The 23971-nt window shown below is 45.0% G+C and overlaps 1 protein-coding gene across 8 annotated transcripts in view; it reads right to left on the bottom strand.

The window, feature by feature from the left end:
• ADNP2 (ADNP homeobox 2) overlaps positions 1-9905 on the bottom strand; it is a 42347-nt gene extending 32442 nt beyond the window's left edge. For 7 of the 8 annotated variants that reach the window (XM_055080312.1, XM_055080313.1, XM_055080314.1 and 4 more), the window contains exon 1: positions 1499-1619. In XM_055080312.1, the coding sequence (XP_054936287.1) occupies positions 1499-1606 (108 nt within the window). In that variant the 5' untranslated portion in view covers positions 1607-1619. Of the gene's footprint in view, positions 1-1498; positions 1620-9837 lie in introns of those variants that run through there. The other variant, XM_055080318.1, reaches the window with a different exon arrangement.
• Between the last annotated feature and the right edge of the window lie 14066 nt (positions 9906-23971).

Genomic DNA, 23971 nt, shown 5'->3' with positions numbered 1-23971 from the left:
ATTCCAAAAATTTTCTCATACATTATCATTTGAAATTTCCTCAGTCTATACATATTGTGCTCTTAGCTTGTTATTTTTATATTCTCTGCAAATATTACTTAAACTCACATACTTATCTATTATTAATGGACTATGTGTCCACTATCTACCTTCTCAAACCTGTCTCCAAAAAATTATCCTGCTTTCTTCCTCATGCATAAAATATGACTTACAGACAGAGCTGCAAGAACACTGACAGTGCGCTCACTTTAAGACTGTTCTTGAACTACACTGTCTAAGAGCTTCTAATTCAGTATCTCTCCCAACCTTTTATTTCCAAATAAACTTTCAGGCACAGTCTGTTATTAAAAGTACTTCTCTACTTGGGTTTTACTTTCATTCATTCATCTGAAAAATATTTGTTAAAAAATATATATATATGTTAAGCATGTACAGGTAATAGAGTGGATAGATAACAAAACAATGTGGTCCATGCCTTCTTACATTCAAGTGAGGGATACAGATAAACAAATAACATCAGGTATTGCAGGAGCTCTGAAGAAAAACAGAGCAGGTAAGATAACAAAGTGAAAAGGGCAGCATTTTAGGGGGAAGATCTCTCTCGGGTGGTAATGTTTGAAGACAACTATTTGAGGTCTTTCTTTCAGAAATTTTACTTTAGAGCAAACATCAATTATGACCATTAATGAGAATCCTGGTAAGTATTTGTCTTTCAGCATCAGAACACCTGAACACCTTTTTATAAATAAAAGTCAATCTGGTTCAAAGTCGGAGATTTGAAAATTAAGAAACTGAACTCTTCCCAGGCCAATAACACCTTGAATTGAATTCTTCACAAGTCTGAAAAATTCAAAGCAGACACAGTCCCTATTTCAATAGCTATGAATTAAACATGCATAGAATTATAAGTGGCTATAAAGCTACAAGGCAAGCTTTATTTAACAATTTTTATTTCTTTATGCCGGCCATACGTTCTCAAGTTATAAGAAAAAAATAAAATTATATGAGAACATAATTTATCAATAAAGTATGTGACTGTGACCTTAATTTTTAAACTTTTGTAAGACTGCATGTATTAAATTCACAAATCAGAAAAAAACAAAAGAAAACAAACAACCCTATCATACAATTATGCATCCCCATTTGACAATCACTCTAACAATATTGGAAGATTGAGCTAGTTTTCTTCTGCTAAGATAATTTATATAATTCAAGACATTCCCCTCAAAGATCAAAAACAAAAATATGTTGCAACTAATGACAATAAACAGTTCCTCCTAAAAGTAACGTTAAAAACTGGAAGAACCTAAAGTAGCCCACTTTAAGTCAACGACATGAATAAAAAACGAATGCTATTCCCATGCCTCATTTCAAGAGTCGGCAATTTCCAACTTAAGGCATCTTACCCATTCTCCAAAACCTCCCAGTTCAAATCTCACCACCCCCAGTATCTCCAATATTACTGTCTTCTCTTAATCTGTTACTTATGTCTTCTTACCTTCAGCAACTCCTTGCAGCTGTCAAGCCCAATATCCACAAGAATGCTTTTCACTTTTTTCCGTACCTTCCTGATGTTGTCAAGATTCTCCACGGGAATTTGAAACATTTTTGAAATTTTCCTTAAAAGGGAAGAAAACAAAACTGTAATAAGTGCATATACACATACACACACACACATAAAATTTTTTAAAACCGGGCTGGTAAAGCAGAGTAATTTTTATTCTGGGACAATTAGATTTCCACGTACAAAAGAATGAAGTTGGACTCTTTCCTTATACCATACACAAAAATTAACTCAAAATGGATCATACACCTCCATGCACAAGGTGAAATTTTAAAACTCTCAGAAGAAAACACAGGCATAAATCTTTGTGACCTTGGATTTGGCAATGGATTCTTAGATATGACACCAAAAAGCACTAGCAACAAAAGAAAAAATAGATAAGATGGGCTTCATCAAAATTAAAGACCTACCTGCTTTGAAGGAAACCATCAAAAAAGCGAAAAGAGAATCCACAAAATGGGAGAAAATATTTGTAAATCTTATTTCTGATAAGAAACTTATATCCAGAATACATAAAGAACTCTTATAACAATAATTAAAAGGCAAATAAATAACCCAACTTAAAAATGGGCAAAGGGGACCTCCCTGGTGGCGCAGTGGTCAACAATCTGCCTGCCAATGCAGGGGACACGGGTTCGAGCCCTGGTCTGGGAAGATCCCACCAGCCGCGGAGCAACTAAGCCCGTGGGCCACAACTACTGAGCCCATGAGCCACAACTAGAGAGAAGCCCTCGTGTCTCAACGAAAGATCCCACATGCCTCAACGAAGATCCTGTGTGAGGGAACATTATGCTAAGTGAAAGGAGCCAGACACCAAGGACCACGTATTATATGATTCAATGTATAGGAAGTATCCAGAACAGACAAATCTACAGAGACAGAAAGGAGAATACTGGTTGCTTAAGGTTGAGGTGGACTGGAAGCTGATGGCTAAGGGGAACAGGGTTTCCTTTTGGAATAATGACAATATTCTAAAATCAACTGTGGTGATGTATGCACAACTCTGTGAACCTACTAAAAGCCACTTAGTAAGTACACTTTAAATAGGTGAACTGGGGACTTCCCTGGTGGTCCAGCGGTTAAGACTTCGCACTCCCAATGCCGGGAGCCCGGGTTCGATCCCTGGTCAGGGAACTAGATCCTGCATGCCACAACTAAAGATCCCACGTGCTGCAACTAAGACCTGGCAGAGCCAAATAAATAAATAAATATTTTTTTTAAAAAAAGGTGAAGTGTATGGTATGTAAATTACATCTCCATAAAGCTGTTTTTAAAATACCTGAAAAAGCATAAAATTAAAATAAATCCTGTGGTACTTGATCATGATAAGAGCTATAGCTGTGACCTCATTATTTTTAACACATACATAGATTAAAAAATAAATACGTTTGTTAATGTGTCTGTGTACATTGTATAGCTCTGTCCACTGTGAGAGCCTGGAAGCAGTTACACACCCCAGTAGCAGTGAGCACTCCTTGGGCCCAAATCTTTTCTTTTTTAAAAAAAATTTATTTATTTATTTACTTGTTTTTGGCTGTGTGGCGTCTTTGTTGCTGTGCACAGGCTTTCTCTAGTTGCGGACAGAGGGGGCTAGTCTTCACTGCGGTACGGGGGCTTCTCATTGCGGCGGCTTCTCCTGTTGCAGGGCATGGGCTCAGTAGTTGTGGCACACAGGCTCAGTTGCTGTGGCTCATGGGCTCTAGAGCGCAGGCTCAGTAGTTGTGGCTCATGGGCTTACTTGCTCCACAGCATGTGGGATCTTCCCAGACCAGGGCTCGAACCCATGTCGCCTGCATTGGCAGGCAGATTCTTAACCACCGTGCCACCTGGGAATTCCCTCAAATCTTACTTTCTAAATACCACTTTCCATTAAAAGAAAACAGGGCTCCTTGGAAAAAAACGGCTGATTCTAGGGCTGGAGCACATAAAAGACAAGATGAGCCTAGAATGTCTTATGCCAGAAAATAATGAAGTTGCTCAAAGAATGGTGAGACATGCAAAAGGACTCAAAAGAATTCAGCTTGAAGAAGTTCCCACAAGCCAAATATGGGACAATGTGGGTACCAAATAAGTAATGACAATAACAGATTAACCTGTGGCACTGAATTTTCCGAAGATAGTGTAACAGTATCTCCCATCCCACATGCTTTCCTTAAAATATGTCCTTGACACTCCTCCCCAAAAGTAGGGGCATCTATGCTCCCACCCTTTGAACCTGGGCAGAACTTTGTGGCAACCTCAACCAATGAAGTATGGCAGAAGGAATGCCATGTGAATTCCAAAGGTAGACCATAAAAATGTCACATGCTTTTGCCTGCCCTCTGGGTACCATTACTCTTGGAATCTAGACTCCTTATTGTAAGAAGTTCAACTAGCCCACATGGAGAGGTTCCACATCAACCAGCAGACACAAGAGTGAGGATGCTCTAGAGCCTGCAGCTGTCCAGTCACCCCGAGCCTTTGAGTCTTTCCAGATGAGGCCCCAAACACTGTGGAATATAAACAAGCCACCTTCCCTGCTCCCACCTGAACTCCTGACCCAAAGAATTCCTGAGTTTTTTAAATAAAATGTTTCATTCTACAAAGTTTTGGGGTGGTTTGGTATTCAGAAATAGTAACCAAAATATAACCCACTAGAATATAAACTTAAGTCCATGATAACATAAACAATTTAATAAATTGAAAGTTTAGTGAGGAATGGGATATTTTATATGGTTTCCAAGCATCTCCCCACAAAATACTCGTTAATTACCAAAGGGGAAAGTGTAATTCACAGAAGTCTGGCAGACATTCAGTTAAGAGACACTGTACAAAATACCTAACCTGCAATCTTCAAAAGTGTCCAGATGATACAAGGGAGCACTATTCATAATAGCCAAAATGTGGAAACAACCCAAGTGTCCACCAAATGGTGAATGGATGAACAAAATATGGCATACCCATACCACAAAATACTATCTGGCAATAAAAGTAACTCGGTACTGATGCACGCTACAACATGAATGAATCTCAAAAACATGATGCTAAGTGAAAGAAGCCAGACGCAAAAGTCCTCATACTGCCTGATTCCATTTACATGAAATGTTCATAAAAGACAAATCTACAGAGATAGAAGGTAGATTAGCAGTCAGCTGCGGGTGGGAACGGGTAGTAACCGCACATGGATAGGTTTTTGGGGAGTGCTGGAAATGTTCTAATATTAGATTGTGTTGTTGACTGCACAACTCTATAAATTTACGAAAAATCAACTAATTATACACTTAGAAAAAGATCATGGAAGGAAAAACTAAGAACTGGTCCAGATTGAGAGAGACTAAAGGTAACTATATACGATGCGCAATTCTAACTAGATTCTTTACGATAAATGATGTCATTGGAACAACTGGCAAAACTTCAATGGAGTCTGAGGATTAGATGGTAATAAATTGATCTCCTGGTTTTGATGGTTGTGTTCTGGATATATATGAGAATGTTCTTATTGTAGGAAACAGACAATATTGTGGGTAATGTGGCATCATTTTTGTCAACTTAGTTTCAAATGATTCAGGGGAAGAAGTTCTTTGTACTGTACTTGCAACTTTCTATAAATCTGAAACTATTTCAAAAAAGGTTTCAATGTGCAAGCTATAAAACAAAATCAGTTAAACTTGAGTTAAAGAAATGCCAGGTAAAAAAAAATGAATGCCAATTTTTTATTAGCAAAACAGTAACTTAAATATCTGGGCTTCCCTGGTGGCGCAGTGGTTGAGAGTCCGCCTGTCGATGCAGGGGACACGGATTCGTGTCCCGCTCCAGGAAGATCCCACATGCCGCGGAGCGGCTGAGCCCGTGAGCCATGGCCGCTGAGCCTGCGCGTCCGGCGCGTCCGGAGCCTGTGCTCCGCAACGGGAGAGGCCACAACAGTGAGAGGCCCGCGTACCGCAAAAAAAAAAAAAAAAAAAAAAAAAAAAAGATTGATAATATCCACTGCTAGTGAGGATAAGTAGAAAAACTGTAATTTCTACATGTTTAGAGGATAACTGGCAGTATCTCCCAAGATTTTAAATAACAATTTCTGTTAAGTCCGCAATTCCACTTCTATACCCTCTTATAACCCCTCCTCCTTCAAGGATAAGCTTGGTGCCCCTCCGAAGAATTCCCAGAGTGGCCAGTTTATACTTATTTCATTGCACTCACCTCACTACGTTGTAATTATCTACTTCTATACCTATTTTCCCTATTGGACTGAACTTCTTCAGGGCAGGAATCATGTTTTCTTTGCACATCTGGGCCTATCACCGAGGTTCAAAATGGAAAGGCTACGGAGGGTTGGTGAGTTGGAGTCCAAGATATTCCAAGTGAATAGATCAGCATCAGAAAATGACTGAGGTAAGGTAGTAAAAGTCTGAATATACTGGGCAAAAGGTAAGTAAAACCAAAAAGGTGGACTGGAATAAAACGAGAGTTGAGCGGGGCAGGGAGGGTTAACAGTGGGAGGACCTTTTCGTGGGTAATAAAGAAACGAAGTATTTGAGAAGCTGATTTGGAATGGACACGTTTTTCAGACAAGTTATCTATGTGAAAAGTGTATCTCAGGCTCAGTAGAAAGTGAGCTTGAAGGATCATTTAGCATTTTAGAACTGGGAGATAGAAAAATCATAGGAAGTAAAGTTAAAAATAATAAAATTATTAACAATAAAATTCACTGAATTGGGTTCTAGCCTTCAAAAGCATAATTTAACAGAGGAGCTGTCAAGAACCTCGTGGTGGCATTCCTAAATATTAAGCACAAGTCAGTTTCAAGCCCAGACTGGCTTCCTTGGCCAGAGCAAGCCTCAACAAAAATGCTTCTTCATGCTTTCCACTCACTCTATCAGACTTGCCGTTATTTCCTCCTGAAAGTCCCACTATCCTCTATACCCTCTGGGGTTCTTCTTTCCCCAAAGCTGGTAAACAGGAATGTCCAAGGTTAAGACCACCATCCACATATATCCGAAACAAAAAAGCTAAATTTATTGCTTGCAAAGAAATCTGGCCTTACATAGCAAGTGCTGATCTGATCACAGTTTTGAGAAGCAAGGAGTACAGGGATTGGTACACTCTCAGACGCAGTTTAGGGATTGGCCGATTTTCACAGGATGGTTCCCAAGGCTGCTACTGACAGGCCGACCCTCAGGAGGAAGGCACTGAAAAGAGGCTTCCAGTGACTGGGCAAGTTTTAAAGGGCTCTGCAGTTACTTGTTCAAGGCTTGGGAGGAGGGCCAAGGAAGTCTGTCTTCTTGAATTTGGAGAATAGGAGCTTTTTTTTTTTTTTTTTTAACATCTTTATTGGAGTATAACTGTTTTACAATAGCGTGTTAGTTTCTCCTTTACAACAAAGTGAATCAGTTATACATATACATATGTTCCCATAGAATAGGAGCTTTTTATTCTCAACTGTAAGTGCCCCCATTCCCTCATCATTGCTATTGTGGTTGCCCGCCCCCTCCCAAAACAAGTACACAGATCCATTCTTAATTAAAAAGAAAAAAGTTTCCCCTTTTCAGCAGTTTGCTGTTTTAGGGAAACCAAGTAAAGATAATAAAAAATAAAACAAAGGTAAATCACAGAAGTTTCATAACCTTAAAACAATTCTTTCAAAATCCTTGGTCTACTGTTGCCAATCACTCTGGGGAACAGAAGCTGACTTTTACCATTATTTCTCCATTCTAAGAGATGCAAGGTTCCATACAGAGGAGTTAGTGGACTAATTAACTAGGAAAGAAGTTGTTCAATGCTTCCATATCTATAGATCCTTTATTGATGCTGTTCTCTACATATTCTTAGTACTCAGTTAAATCTGTATCTTCACCATTAGGAAACAGCAGGCTAATGCAGCTGCACTAATCTATCAACCTCTGTTCACAGTAAATTACCTTTAATTTCACAGTGTGTGGTAGACACGGAACTACCAAAAATTGTACTGATGTGCACAAGAAAATATTACTTCCCAAAGAGGCACTAAAAGGGTTTCTTTTGTTGCTTTTTAGTATCATGATTATTTAAGAATATTCCACTATTGAAAACATACACTACAAAAAAGAAGATCATTCAGGTAATAAATAATACTTTTTAAAACCACAGAACTTTCTTTTGAGTTCCTGTGAACTCTAAGTTCTAAAATGATTTTTACTTCAGAAGCAACCCCACACAATCATCTCACAAGCAAAGGATTCTGGAGCTGCACTGCCTGAGTTCAAATCAGCTCCACAGTTGACTAGCTGTGTGATCTTTGACAAGTCACTTAATCCTGGGGCCTCAGTTCCTTCTGTGAAACAGGGACTGCACAACCTACTCTGAGAGGTACTTCTGAGAAAGAACAGTTTAATACAAGAAAAGCACTTAGAACATAAGACTGTGAGTTTGCCATTATCTAACTCCAAAAAATCTAAATGAAATGTCCCAACTATTGGAATACAGGTTTGTTGGTTTTTTGTTTTTAAGTAACTTTAAAAGCACATAATATTCAGGGATTTCCCTAGGGGCGCAGTGGATAAGAATCCGCCTGCCAATGCAGGGGACACGGGTTCGAGCCCTGGTCCAGGAAGATCCCACATGCCACAGAGCAACTAAGCCTGTGCGCCACAACTACTGAAGCCCGGGAGCCACAACTACTGAAGCCCGCACGCCTAGAGCCCGTGCTCCGCAACAAGAGAAGCCACTGCAAGAAGCCCACGCACGGCAAGGAAGAGAAGCCCCCGCTCGCCGCAACTAGAGAAAAGCCCGGGAGCAGCAACGAAGACCCAACGCAGACATAAATAAATAAATTAATTAATTAAAAAAAAAAAAAAACCACATAGTATTTGTACAATGCATGAAAGCAAGATTCAAAGGTCTGGGTTCAAACACAGGAAGACCCCTTCTCAGACTTGTGGTCTTCAGCGAGTCATCACCTTTCAGTCAGTCTCCCCACTTGTAACACACTGCCCTAACAGGTGTGTGACATCCAGAGTGGCAGCCACGGCAGAAAGCTGGGGCGTGACCCCTCAAAGGGACTTCAACCACAAATTCACCAAAAGCATAACGCAAACCTGGGTTCAAGTTTAAAAGGTGTCCCAGATCTCTGCAGCTAAAAATCTTGTAACAACTCCCCCTTCACCTCCCGTCACCGACCTTCAATTCCTAACCCTAAATCCTGCTCTCACGTCCTCACCACTGCTCAGACGGACGAGTGAGCGTCTCTGCCCCACTCCGGTCCATCCTCCAGGCCAGCACCAGTTCCCTTCCTGCACACAGGTCTGTCACTTCCACGCCTAAAGACCACTGGCTCAACACAGCTGCATCTCCAACCGGAATATCAAAGTTCGTTCAGCTCTAAAAAAGTCACGCACGCATTACTTGACTTCCAAAGATGAACACGCACTTCCCACAAGCCGCACTTTTCACGCGGTCCTCTCCCCAAGACGCTCCCCACAACCTTGACTCCCCGCCCCACCTATCTGGCGAGACCTGGGTACCCGCCGGTGTCGGCCGGCACTTGCCCATCTGCATTGTAAATCACCACACAGAAGAGTCCTTCAGGTCTCAAGAGGCTGCCATTACCCATTCCATTCAATTAAAACGAGTTTTAAGAGCATTCAGGCAAGCCTCCCATTCAAATTCAAAGAAAATACTTTGAATATTTAACTACTTATCATTTTGCAACTGTGTACAGGGTGAACTGGTGGCTACAGGTTTGGACATTCCAAAGCCAAGTGAGAGGAGAAATTCTGCACACAGACTGTACGTCAACACAGTAAGCGACGACATATGAAAAGTTAAAACGTTCATGTCAACAACTGCATGGAGTCAATATTCACACCAAACGCTCAGGGGTGAAGGAACTGGGCTTCGCTACCGGCTGTTCTCTCCTCCTGAGAGACAGCCGCCACAGGGCAGGCCGGGTGAGCTCGCATCCGCTCGGCCCGCGTGCGCACTCGCTCCGGGCAGCTCCCCGGGTCGCCGTCCCGCCGCCCTCCGCACGCCCGGCCCTCCCCTGCCGCCGCCCAGTCCCCGCGTCCCCCTCTCACCCCGGTCCCGTCCCCCCGCCCCGCCCCCCGAACCCCCATCCCCGCCCCCTCCCCACCCCCGGCCCCCACGTGACGCGCAGAAACGACGGGCCCCCTTCTGGCGGCGAGCCCCGCGCCGGGAGAACGTCGCGGGATTCGTGAGGCGGCCCCGGGCCGCGGGGTGTGGGCGGGATGGGGCGGGGCCGCCGCCGGGACTTCGCGGGCCGGGCCGGGCCAGGGGCGTCGGCGCGGGCCGGGGTTACCTACCGCTGGGCGACCGCAGCGCCGCCGCGTCCCCCGCCGCTCTCGCCGCGCCCGCTGGGGCCCCGCGCCCGCCCGCCTCAGCCCCGCGCGGCGGGACCCCGGCTCGGCGCGCGCCCACCCCGCGCGACCCCGTCCCCTCCTCCCAGCTCGGCCAGAAAGAGAAAATGGCGCTCGATTGGCCTCCGGAAGTGACGCGCGCCCTCATTTGCATGCCGGTGCAGCCAGCCAATGGAGATAGAGTGTGCATGGGACCCCTGGGCACTGCCCCACAGGCCCCTAGGGGCCCCTGCCTTAAGCTGGACTGGAGACTCAGCAGTGGGAATGGGGGTCTGTATTGAAGCTCCCTCCTCCCCTGACACCCCTCCTGCCACAGTGGACTGGCCTGCCAGCCTCTCACCAGCATCTGTGCAAACTCTCGTGAGAGTTTGAGAGGGTGATGACGTCATTTGAGGGGGTGGGGCGAGTGTGTCGTACCACGTGACCAATCACGTGGGTTCACCAGAGCTTTGATTTCATTTGCATGGGGTGGGGTGGAGCTAGTGGCAGCAGCAGGAATGGGTGGCCCCGCCCACATCTCAGAGCCAATGGGAAACCAGCTGTGAGGAGAAGCCTGCCCTGCCATTGGAGGATAGAACTTGGACTATCAGAACTTTGACAAGTATGCCCTTGATTGACACATCTTGGTGAATTGACTGGATAGGGTCTCCTGACTTAGTAATTATTTTCTAAGAAAATTAATGTCACACCTTTTCTTGAGAATTCTGATTTTTAAGTCAGAGCTACTACATGTTGTGTAGGAAGTTAATTGCATACATTTGTTAAGTCTCTTAAACGGCCTAGAAGTTCACTTCTGCCCAACTCTTTAAAAAATTGTGAAGCAATCATTATTTTTCAAAATGAATGAAATCATGGAGTAGGAGCTTTCAAAATGCCTTTGGGTCTTCCTCCGTGGAGTCAAGTGCCCAAAGGGGAAGAAAAGGGCCACACTGCCCTCAGAGAACTTGCAGTTTAACGAGAGGCCTGGTGTGTGTGCAAACAGCTACTTTAATTTATCGCTCCTCAGTAACTATTCCAGACCTTTCTCACTTCATTGAAGCCGCCGGGATAATCCTCAACTTCCTTTTCAGCAGACCGTGTCTCCTCCTTCTTCCAGAACACCAAGACCATCAGACCTGGTCTCCCTGGAATCCCCTCCTGGCCCCATGTACATGCCTTTTTCCTCAGCAACAATCCTGATCAGAGGATGTGTCTGCTTAACGCTCATGGCCAGTGCCTTCATCCTTGGGCCTTGTTTGCCCTACCCAGCGCCTCATTGTCCAGCCATCCCTCTCCCACAATTTCAGCTTCTCTCCTTCTACTGGTAACTTCAGTTTAGCCCAGTGACTAAAAACATAACAGGCACTAAATAAATGTCTGAGTTAATTGAAAAACTGTGTTGAGGGCTTCCCTGGTGGCGCAGTGGTTAAGAATCTTCCTGCCAATGCAGGGGACACGGGTTTGAGCCCTGGTCTGGGAAGATCCCACATGCCGCGGGATCCCGCATCCCACATGCAACTGAGCCCGTGTGCCACAACTACTGAGCCTGCGCTCTAGAGCCCGCGAGCCACAACTGCTGAAGCCCACGCACCTAGAGCCCGTGCTCCACAACGAGAAGCCACCGCAACGAGAAGCCCGCGCACTGCAAAGAAGAGTAGCCCCCGCTCGCCACAACTAGAGAAAGCCCGCGTGCAGCAACGAAGACCCAACGCAGCCAAAAATAAATACATACATAAAATTTATTTTTAAAAAAATTGTGTTGAATGCTGGGCTGATGTTACTTAGCCACAATTTGCTTTCTTCCTACAGGAATACAAGCCATAATTGAAGGAGAATTTGCTCTTTATAGTTATTTATGAAGCATGATTTAATTTGATAATAAATCACAGCAGTAAATGGGTATTATGACACCCCTGGATATCTTTCTTCAAGTAATTATGGGTGTGATGAAAAGTTAAAGCATTCCAGTCACCCTTGATGTAGACCACGGCGCTCCAGTATGGAACAATTGTGTCACATTTCTCCCGATGCCTCAGCTGCTTCCACTCCTCACCCTGTGCTCTCTTGTCCCCACCCTCTGCACTCTGCAGATATCCCTTGGCTACCAGTGACCTCCCAACTGTTACACCCCAGAACAGATTTTAGTCCTCATCTTTTATTTGTAACCTCCTCCCTGTCCTGAAACCCTTCCTTCCCAAACATGACCTTTAATCTTCTCCACCCTCTCTGATCGGTCCTTACACCTTTACCAGCTTCCCTTTCTCAGCCCATCCTTGAATGGTTGTCCCAGAATTCTTCCCATTTTTGTCCATATTCATCACCACGTCCTATGTGCCAGGCACTGTTCCAGGTATTGGAAACCCCATCCCTTTCATTTATCACTCTCCATACTCTCCCTTGTTAGTCTCAACTGCAGATTCAAACTTCATTATTTCGATTCCAGTAATGAAGTGTATCCACCTCTTCCCTAAGTTTCGGCTTTGTCTTCTGGCTGCCAACTTGGCAGCTCCACTTGGGTGCCCCGGGTGTTCAAGGCTGAGCCCATCATCCCTCCTCAACAGCCCCTCTAACCGTAAGCAGCATGCTTACCACCCTTCATCTTTCCCATCTCCAGTTTTCTAGTTTTACATCCTAATGCTCCTCAAATCTGTTCCCCCACCTACAGCCCTCTTACCACGTGCATATCTCCTGACAGGAACACCTGCACAGTCAGGCACCGACCTGACCTCCAGCTTTGGCATCTCAGGGGTGCTCTGCAGTCAGCTAGGTGGAGACGCAGCAAAAAGCAAATCTGACCCTGCCGTTTCCCTTCTTACCTTCAGCCATTCCACCTCCCCCCACCACCAAGGAGCAAGCCCAGCTGGCTAGCTTGGAACACAAGCTCCCCAGAGCTGACCAGTCCAGCCCATCTCCCGCTGCCGCAAACACTATACAGGGTTTGTTCATGGAATTCCTTCCTTCCTTACTACCTGACCTGATCTCTATCCCATTGTCATTCGAGGCTGAGTTCTGGTGGCTTCTCTTCCAGGAAGACCTCCCTGACCACCACCACCGCACACATACACATGGCAAAATGTGGTGGGTTCTTCTTGACACACCCAGAGCAGTCTGTGTGTATCTATCACTTCACTCACCATGCTGTCTGATCATCATCTGCTAATGTGTCTGTCTCTCTCAGGGAGTGCTGTACCAACAGGGGCCATGTCTTCTGATCACCACTGTATCCCTGATGCCTAGGTTACTTTAATAAAATTTATGTTAATAAATATTTTAATAAATATCATAAGGTTTTAATAAATGTTGAATGAATTTTCTCCCAACACCTTATGCAAAATTTTGAACATACTGAAAAGTTGAAATAAATGCACAGTGAACACCATCACCTAGATCCCTTTCTTCTACAATTTTTTAAGAGTATCCAGTATTCTTTTCTTTTTTTAAATTTATTTATTTATTTTTTGGCTGCGTTGGGTCTTCGTTGCTGCGCGCGGGCTTTCTCTAGTTGCGGCGAGCAGGGGTTACTCTTCGTTGCAGTGCGTGGGCTTCTCATTGCGGTGGCTTCTCTTGTTGAGGAGCACGGGTTCTAGGTGCGCGGGCTTCAGTAGTTGTGGCACACAGGCTCATTAGTTGTAGCTCAATGGGCTCCAGAGCTTGGGCTCAGTAGCTGTGGTGCACAGGCTTAGTTGCCCCGCGGCATGTGGGATCTGCCTGGACCAGGGCTCGAACCCGTGTCCCCTGCATTGGCAGGCGGATTCTTAACCACTGCGCCACCAGGGAAGCCCATCATCACCTGGATCTTACAATTAACAATTTTACTCTACTTGCTTTATCACCCAGCTATCTAACTATTCATCTCTTTCAATTTTATTTTTTTATTGAAGTATAGTTGATTTACAATGCTGTGCCAATCTCTGCTGTACAGCAAAGTGACTCAGTCTACACTTACAGACTTTTTTTTTATATACTTTTCCATGATGGTTTATCACAGGGTATTGAATATAGTTTCCTGTGCTCTACAGGAGGACCTTGTGGTTTATCCATCCTATATAAAACAGTTTGCATCTGCTAATCCCAAACTCCCAGTCCTTCCCTCCCTCCCCCTTGGCAACCCCAAGTCTGTTCTCTACATCTGTGAGTCTGTTTCTGTTTCGTAGATAGGTTCATTTGTGGTATTTTTCAGATTCCACATATAAGTGATATCATATGGTATTTGTCTTTCTCTTTCTGACTTACTTCACTTAGTATGATAATATCTAGGTCCATCCATGTTGCTGCAAATGGCATTATTTCACCCTTTTTAATAGCTGAGTAATATTCCACTGTATATATATATATATACCACATCTTCTTTATCCATTCATCTGTTGATGGACATTTAGGTTGTTTCCATGTTTTGGCTAATGTGAATCAACTATTCATCTCTCGTTCCATCTTTTTTTGTTTTTTGGATGCATTCAAAGGAAACTGCAGACATTGGTCTACTATGTCGCTAATGTCGCTAAACACTTCAGCATGCGTGGATATGTAACAAATGACATTTAAAACTACAGTCAACGGCTTTGATGTTGAAAGGACTGTCCCTCCCCATGACAGAGGAATGCGCAATGTAACCCAGAGGGACTCAGTCATCAAATCATTCAAAATCAGAAGTTAGACTTGAGGACTTATATGCTGGGCACGTGGTAGCACAAACAAGTCTGTTCTGCTTCTTCCCAACCTACTTGGTGTCAGTACGAGTACAGATGCTTGGATTTTAGCTTCAGTTGGGTCTAAAGACGTGCTGGACTTTTCCTACTCTCTCATCTGGTTCCTTCTATAATCAGCATCAGCTTTTGCAAAAATAATTGCCCACCATAAAAAGAGCAATCTGGGTGACCACAGAACAGAGAAAAATCTTAAACTGGCCCCAGAGCCTGACACGTTGGCCCACAGGGGGAGCCCTTGGGCGTGTGCTGCCCTGAGGGCCCCACCCAGCTTCCAGACAAAGAAAGAAAGAAAGAGAAAAGAGTGTCCCTTCCTCTGGGCAGACCTCGGCTAGCAGAGTGGGCTGGATTTCCAGGCCGTGTAGGCACCCTCTGCAACTGCATCTGGCAACACATGGCGACAACTGTCCACGGGCTCACCTACAATAAAATTAATTGCTACGGTTAATCCAAAACCACTGAAATTTCTATAGAAAGGGGAGATGATATTCTTTGTGAACCCCTGACATGTGATCTTGCCTGTCTCACCTTGGCTCTACATTTATTTGTGTGTCTACTAGACGCCAAGGAGACAGTGATGAGCAGAAAACAAAAGCAGCTCAATCCCTGCTTTCACAGAGCTTAGAGAACAGTGAGGGAGATTGTTATTAGTGAAATAAGTACACAGTGAAAGTTTAATTACCAACTGAGTAAATGCTCCTGAAGAAGGTAGGCTCTCCAGGTATCTAGAGCCCAGAGACCTGATCCAGCTGAGCAATCTTGATGCACTGGCAACCTGAGGTCAGAAGGACAAGGAGGTGTGAGTGGATCAAGGCAGAGAGAGGTGTTGAGGGGAGGTGACTCCAGGCAGTGGGAACAGCCCTGCAAAGCCCGGTGCCTGGAGCGGGTGTGGCACAGGCTGACCAAGGAAACCAGAATGACTGAATTACAGGTCAGGTCACAGGAAGAAAAAACATTATGAGGGGAAGCTAGGAGCCAGATCAGTAAACCATTTTGGTCTTTTTTAAGACCAACGAGAAGCCAATGAAGTGTTTTCAGTGCGTTGGATGACAGGATCAGATTTGCTTTTGGAGAGCACAGCTGGCTCTAGTGTGGAGGAGAGCAGGTGTGGGAATCAGAGGAGAGTGCCGGAGATCTGTGGGGGGAAGACGATGGCCATTCGGAACTGGGATTTGGCGGGTAGCCCTGGAGATGAAGAAGAGCAGATAGCTCCAAGAGGTATTTAGGAAGTGAAGTGAACCAGACCTGACAGTTTGGACAGGGCTGTGAGTAAAGTGTCAAGAATGAGGGCAGTGAGGACAGAGAGTGGAAACACTGGAAAGAGAATGAAGGGATCACAAGTTTGGTCTTGACAATGTTGAAGATGGCTGTTGAGACCTCTAGATGCTAAAATCAAATGGTTGGAAATACAGGTCTGGATCTAAGAATGCAGGTCTGGGTTAGAAATATAAAGTCACCATAATACAGATAATAATTGAAGCTGTTACTGAACCAAACATGGGTCAGCTGGCCTACGCACAGCAAAGCCAATCTACTGACGCTGGGTTGTGGTGAAGGAAAGTGCAGCATTTATTGCAGGCACCAAACGAGGAGTCCAGGGAAGCTGGTGCTCAAAAAACCCAAACTCCCTGAACGGTTTCAGCAAAGCATTTTTAAAGGCCGGGTGAGGGAGGGAGTGGGGGTCGCAGGGTATGTGATCAGCTCGTGCACAACTCTCTGACTGGTTGATGATGGGGTACCAAGGTGGTGTCACAGGGGTTCACCTTAGGCTCAATCATTAGGCTCCAGGAGGTCTGGGGGCTATATGCTCATGGTCATCAGGTAGTTAATTTCTTCCACTTGGTGGTGGTTTTAGCATCTGTAAAACAACTCAGGAAGCGTGCATCAGATACCATTATCCAGGTACTTCAGAGAGGAGCTGCAGCAGAGGATATGGGGGAGGGGTCTGTCCCGGGAAGACCCCAGAGGGTCCTGCTCAGTTACAAAGCCATGAACATGGGTGAGAGAGAGTAAAGAGTGAACCAACACAAAGGAATGTACTAGATGGAACTTGTTCTTGAAGTCACTTCTACCCTGAGATTCTATGATTTTAATATAATAATAAAGTTAAAATACAAAACACTTTGTAGACAACTGCCTTCCTAGATTAGTTATGACAAATAAGATAATGGAAAAGTTAAACTGTACAGTCAGTTGGTGGTCCTATGTAATCAGCAAAGCATTAGATCCCATACTGATAGAAAATAATTCTAGAAATAATTTCTTCAGAGGAAGTTTTAGATATGTTCATTCAGATTATCTAGATAAGGAATTGCAAAACTACTGTGAGGGTTGACGGGACTAGGCTTGGTGTGGTATACGACCACTATAATTTAGCTTACAGTTTAATGGTGAACACAACCAAATAATCAGTGGGAAAATGGTGTATTATGGTGACAATAGGAGGAGCAATTAACACAGGCAGGCATGGAGGAGAGCTGGCCAGAGAAAGCGATGTCCGTGCGGAGACCTGAGGGGTAGTGAGGATGTATCCAGTTGAAGAGAGAAATAGGGGAGAAATCCAGGTAGAAGAAACTGCCTGTCCCAAAGCCAGGAAGGAAAAGATAGCAAGGCACATTCCAGAAGATAAAAGGTCCATTTGGTTACCAGTGTAAGGGAGAGAGGCTGGAAGCCAATCAAGATAGTTAAAAAGAGCAGGGGCAGGGGAGCCAATAAAGGCTCTAAAGCAGGGCGCGGGCGGTGATCTAAGTAAGTACAGGCTTTGGAAAGGTCACTCCAATTTCAGTTGTTAGCATCCTTCTTTTTCAGACAGTTTCACCATCTACATAAGTCCAGTGTGTCACGTGGAAAGAAATGAAGATCCCCCAAATGAGAACAAACAGAGGCTATTTATCTGGGTCTTGCTGTAGCAAGCGTGCCAGCCACCATCACCTGTGTTTGGTAGAGACTCAGAGGCAGGCAGATGAGTGAGAAACCTTTGGAGTGAAAAGGGAAGGCTTCAGGCAGGTGCCCTGGGGAGCTGCAGGTGGCGAACTAGAATTGGGACCCCTTATGTTTGTGCAGCAGACCGGGCTACGGAGCACATTTGGCTTTCCCTGGCTGGTCCTAAATTGGAAGTGGAAGCAAAAAATAATAATAGGGAAGCTGGCAGTCACTAACCAAGTCCTGATCATTCCGGGCTGATTGCTGCAGAGGTTGTGAGTCAGAGACTGTCATAAATGGTCTGACCCTTGTCCATGTGTGTATTTAGTCTCTCGGCCCCCCTCCCACTTGGGTCTCTCTCTCACCTGTGGGAAGCTCATCAGTTCGGGGGAGGTTAGGGATCCAGATCTTCACAGCTTGGGGATTCTCTAGCTGTCTCCATCATCAATCATATCATGAGATTTATTTTTTCTTTTAGTTGTTGTACCGTCATGGCAACCGTCTGACCTGATGAGGGAGCAGCTGCACAGAAGCCTGTGAGGCTGGAGAGAATGTCATGACCACAACAAAAACAAGAGCCGTCAGTAGTCCCTGTAGGTTGCTTTGAACTAGGAACACCAACTGCCCAGCGTAGGCCGAGAGAAAAAAGTCCCATAGACCATGAGGATTAACCCTGAAGAGACCAATAGCTTTTTCTTTAAGGTGACATATCGTGTGCTCTGCTTGGCCTGTTTCATTGATCCAAGCACAGCAAGTATTAGCAGTGGTACATGACTGGCCAACCCGAAATCTAGAGCACCGTGGTCACCTCTCCCTGCCCCGCCAGTCTGCAGCTCCCGGGGGTTGGGAGGCGGGGTGGGGGTGGGGGATGGTCAGAGCTTCCCCGGAGTTAATGGTAACTCTCTTAGAGCCTTTCGCTTTGTGCGGTCCCACGTTTGGGAACACTGCTCTGGTTGCTGGCGTCACAATGAGTCTGATTCCTCCAGGAAAAGCACCTGAGTAATCAAGGCGGCCTCACTTCAGAGCTCGTGTCTCAGTTAGAATTTCCAGCCTTGCTGACTTCTAGATTTAGGGCCTCTGTGTATAGGCAAGGCTGAGAATACTCTTCCTAAAGTTCACGAGCAGTTGGTCTGAGGCAAGCAGCACCAAATGTCCTGGTCCCCCAAAACTAGTACCCAGTAGGGGCACATGGAGATCCAGTAAAAGAGAATTTGCCTGGGACGCAAGGCCTTACCTCAGCTGTTTGTATGCTTTGGTCTCTTTCAGGTGGCAAGTGTTCAGCCCATGGCTCTAGGAAGGTTGTTAAATTCAAATTTATAATTACCTAGAATCTGATCACTAGATTGTCATAATTGGTTCTTTATCTGGGAGAAGGGGACGTAGGAAAAGTCACAAGAAGATTTATTATGAGGAATTGGCTCACAAAATTATGGAGGCTGAGAAGTTCCACAATCTGCTGTCTGCAAGCTACAGACCCAGGGAAGCCAGTGGTGTAATTCTGTCTGAGCCCTGTTGGTGTAAATCCCAGGGGCAGGAGGACAGGGGTGTCCCCGTTCAGCGGGTAGAAAAAGGGGCAAGTTCCTCCTTCCTTCTCCTTTTGTTCTATTCAGGCCCCGCAGGGATTAGATCGTGCCCACCCACACCGGAGAGGGAAATCAACTTTCCCGAGTCTACCATTCAGATGCTAATACGCTCACAGACACACCCAGAAATAATGTTTAATCTGGACACCCTGTAGCCAGTCAGGTTCACACATAAAATTAACCATCCCAATGGGACACAGCCAAGAACCAAAGCCTCAAGGGCCCTCTGAATACCTTCAGATGGATTTTATATGGCTTCCGTGGGTTTCGAATATGTTTTAGTTATTGTATGCATATTTTCAGAATGGGTTGAAGCATTTCCTTCCCCAAAAGCTTGAGTCCTTACAGTTGCTAAAACTTGTTTGATTTTGTGTTTCCAACATGGGGTGTCCCAACTTTCATATCAAGTAATCAAGGCACACATTTTATAGGGGTGTTGACTGAAAAAAAAAAAAAAAAAAAAAAAGCACAACCTAAAAGGTGTGAGTTGTGTTTTATTCAGGCACCTTACTGAGGACTACAGCCCAGGAGACAGCCTCTCCGTAGCTCTGAGGAGCTGCTCCAAAGAGGAAACGGAGCAACCAGGACACATGGTCAGGTTTTGCTGAAACAAACAAACAGACAAAAACGTGTAATGGAACATCAAGAGATTACTGCTAATCACAAGAAAACATGTCTCAAGTTAATGATTTTAGTGTTTTCCTATGTCTGGGAAGATGCAAACGTCTGGGCTCATTGAAATTTTTCCACTGATATGCATCTTAACTATCTAGGGCCAGCATCCTGCTTCCCTCCCTCCTGAACTCCCCTCAGGGCCCTCCGATGGGGGCAGCTGCAGCGGCTGATGGCTTGATGCTGGGCAGCATTCTTTGTCCACAGGAACCATTATGAGATAACTCTGTAAGGTGTTACTCCTCACTCAGCAACTACACTACTTTTGCCCCCCAAATATTCTGGAAAGGTTGAAAGAACAAATGGCATTCTTAAATTAAAACTAGCGGTTTTCAGAAACCTTGAGCTCCTTGGACCAAGAGCGCTCCAACAACCCTACGGGCATACAGTTTACTCCTCCAGGGATACCTCAGTTACCCTATGATCTGATAACAGGGAAGGCTGATGCATTTAGGGGTTTCACCTCCAACACTAGACTCTGCCTTCCTGCACACAGATCGTGGCGAAACACTGCAAAGGACTCATCCACTATATCCAGTCCTATCATCAGCGACTGAGGCCACCTCCCCGCAACATCATCCTGAACAGTCTCTTCATGATCTTCAGCTCAGGAGTCTTGTCTATTGGAAGAGACATCTGAGAAAACTGCTCCTAAATTTCACTGAAAGGCCCCTTACCGTCTACTGTTAACAACAAAACCCAGCAGTTAAACTCCAGAGTCACGTTTCACAGCTTGGTTCATGATTCACAGCTAAAGAAGCAGTCCAGAATATTCCATCTAGTTGTTAGACTATTTCAAAAGGGACCTCAAGTTCCTTAAAAAACTACAAATAGAACTACCATACGACCCCGCAATCCCACTCCCGGGCATATACCCTGAGAAAACCATAAGTCAAAAGGGTCACGTACCACACTGTTCACTGCAGCTCTATTTACGATAGCCAGGACATGGAAGCAACCTAAGTGTCCGTCGACAGATGAATGGATGAAGAAGATGTGGCACATTTATACAATGGAATATTACTCAGCCATAAAGAGAAACGAAACTGAGTTATTTGTAATGAGGTGGATAGACCTGGAGTCTGTCATACAGAGTGAAGTAAGTCAGAAGGAGAAAAACAAATACCGTATGCTAACACATATATATGGAATCTAAGAAAAAAAAATGTCATGAAGAGATTAGTGGTAGGACGGGAATAAAACACAGACCTACTAGAGCATGGACTTGAGGACATGGGGAGGGGGAAGGGTAAGCTGTGATAACTGATTCACTTTGTTGTAAAGGAGAAACTAACACGCTATTGTAAAACAGTTATACTCCAGTAAAGATGTTAAAAACAAACAAACAAAACAAAACAAAACAAAAAGGGACCTCAAAACTCGGGGATTCCTTAGAAGCAGCCCATTCAGACGAGACATTCAGAGTGAGCTGATGATCTCTACAGTGGAGCAATTCTGCCCAAGTCTCTAGTGAGCGATGGGCTTGCTGGTCCCCAGGATGCCGAGTTAAAATTCCAAGGCCTTGTCCAGACTGCGTCTCCACAAACAGACGACGGGGAGTTTGTAGCCAGGATGTGCAGGGAAGGAGGCTGGTGAAGAGCTTTCTTCAGGTTCTGAACGCCTGATGATGTTTGGCTCCAAGAGGAAAAGGACCCTCACTGAGGACTTACTTCGTAAAGACATGATACAACCTTAGAAAAATTTGGCCCCCGTTGTCTGCAATACCCAGTTAAGCCTAGAAATCCTCCCCAGTGTCGTCTGGTGAGGGGTCTGGGATAAGTGTGGCTCATCTTTAGTCTACCAGGAGTGAGTCTTCCTCTTTAGATAGGTCATACCCTAAATAATGGACTGTGTTTTGGTAAAATTCGATAACTTATCTTTCGAAACCTTAAGTCCCTTTTCTTCCAGAGCTGAGAGAAAGTGAATGGAGTCCTTTTCACAGGCTTTGTTCTCTGAGAAAAGTAGGAAATCATGTACACGTTGTGCCAGACCTAAATCATGAGAGAACTTTAGATCCTTTAAGTCTTGATTCAGGATCCGGGGGGCACCCTGAAAGGGGCAGAGGTTCACCACAGTGGCCAAGTAGCTTCCAGAGGAGTTGGATGTAGGATGGTGTCTGGGCAGCACTGGGAAATGAGAAATCACAATTTTGCTGATGGCCCTGATCAGGCCTTGAACAAAGCAGTAGCCTCACTCATTTGGTTCCTTTGCTTGCAGGACGGAGTGTTGCGAGGGCTAGCGCAGGATATGAGAAGCCTGTGGAGGTAAGGCCTTCCACAGAGGTTTGATCTCTTCCTTTGCTTCTTGCTTCAAGGAATATGGGGGAAGCTTAGGAATGGTTTGGTAGGATCTAGTTGAACTATTACAGGCGTGGTCCGATTATGTTTATCCTTGTCAGGTACTGCATCAAGACCTTTATCTAGGGTCTGCATAAATATCATGGGGGAGGCAAAGGTATATCCAGGGCAGACACAACTTGATTATGATTACAGGAGTCTTCTGGGACTCAAGAAATAGTCCCTGTGGTGTGCATTTCATCTTACAGTTCCATTAGCAGAATAAGTCGTTCCCTATTGCATTTGCTGGAGTGGTACCACAGAGCAGCCAGGAACGCTTCTCAGCCAATGGCTCAAACATTACAATTCCGGGCTGAGAGATCTGGAAAATCTGGGGGTCATCAGAAATACCTCCCACCTGTTGTGATGTGTTTACTAAAAGGTAGCAGAGTTTAATGTAGGAAGGGTAGCACCCGTATGGACCAGGAACTGATGAAGTTGACCACAGCCTCAGTGATGTTAACTGAGTTAATTCACCTCGAGTGTTTAAGGGCACCGTTCCCTCCTTGGAGCACCCTCGGTGGTCTGAGTCGAGACTTTGTCTTTGCCTTTGGTCTTTCTTTTGCAAGAAGAGATGATCTTTGTTCTAGCGTCCCTCTGTGTACAGTATCTACACATGTTCTGTCAGGAGACGGTTGGTTGGGGGAATGGGCCAGCTGGCTCTTTGATCTGCGGGGTCCCAGGTTTCTTCTGGGTCCTGCCTCATTTCTGTTCTAAAGCCAGGTGCTGTCGTTCAGGTGAAGGGCTATTTCCCGTTCTAATTTCTGTTCTTCAATTAGGCCTCCAATCTCAGGTTTAACTCCATAGACCGGATGAGACAAAAGAGCTGCTGTTACATCAGCACCTCCTTTAACTCCGGAATGTCCTCAAAATCGCCTATAGTTTCATCTTTCTTTGTTTGCTTGATGAATTCCGTCCAACAAATTTTTACAGCAAATGTTTCATGTATGGCTTTCAGGAAACTCTGACCTGCTTACCTGGCCTTCTTTGGACCCTCAGGTTTATTCTGTAGATCCCTCTCCAAGTCAGTCCCATCAGCTTTTGCCATCCAGGATTTAGAATCTGAGGTTCTGTTGATATAGGTCAGGCAACCCTGGCTCATATGAATCCAAAAGAATTTATTTATTTTTAAAATATTTACTTATTTATTTATTTAGCTGCGGCACGTGGGATCTAGCGCCCTGACCAGGGATGAACCCGGGCCCCCTGCACTGGGGGCAGGACCACTGGACCACCAGGGAAGTCCCTGAATCTGAAAGAATTTAAATCCTATGAATAATTGCTGGTTTTATCTGGGTTCAGGGAAATCCTTAATTATAGTTTTTAATTCAGCTTGAGTCCATGGTTTACATTCTACAGCTGCCTGCATATTTGGCTTATGAAAGGTAACTGCCAATTTGGGGTTTTAGGAGAGTTTGGGGAAAAGGTAGGGGGTCTGGACGGGGGAAGAGGCAGGGAGAGTGGATGGAGGTGTGGAGGGAAGTGATAGGAGCTGGGGAGGGAGACCTGGGTGCAGGAGGCACCTCGGGATGGGGGTTCCTAGGGAGGTAATTGGTGGGTGCTGAAGTTTGTCAAGTTGTTCATTAGCTTTGGCCAAATAAACTTCCAGCGAGATAATTTTTATTCAGAATTTAATTGGGAGGGCTCTACTAATCAAACAGTGCTGAGATTTCTCAGTGCCATTTGAGCCTGAGAAATCTTGTTCCCTTTCTTTTCTACATACCTCTCAAATGGACCTGTTTTTTCAAGCCAGATGTTCCCCAGAGGGGCCACTGAAGGCCCAAGTTGTCCTTGGTGAAGTGATGTCATTGAGAATGACAGGCGCAAGAACTGGGGTTATAATGAGAGAACATATAAGAAGCAGGGGTTTTCCTGGAAGCGGGGT

The sequence above is a fragment of the Physeter macrocephalus genome, chromosome 19 (assembly GCF_002837175.3).
Source record: "Physeter macrocephalus isolate SW-GA chromosome 19, ASM283717v5, whole genome shotgun sequence".
Lineage (NCBI taxonomy): Eukaryota > Metazoa > Chordata > Mammalia > Artiodactyla > Physeteridae > Physeter > Physeter macrocephalus.
Note: the sequence above shows the minus strand (reverse complement) of the source record. Positions and strands in the feature narration are given on the sequence as shown.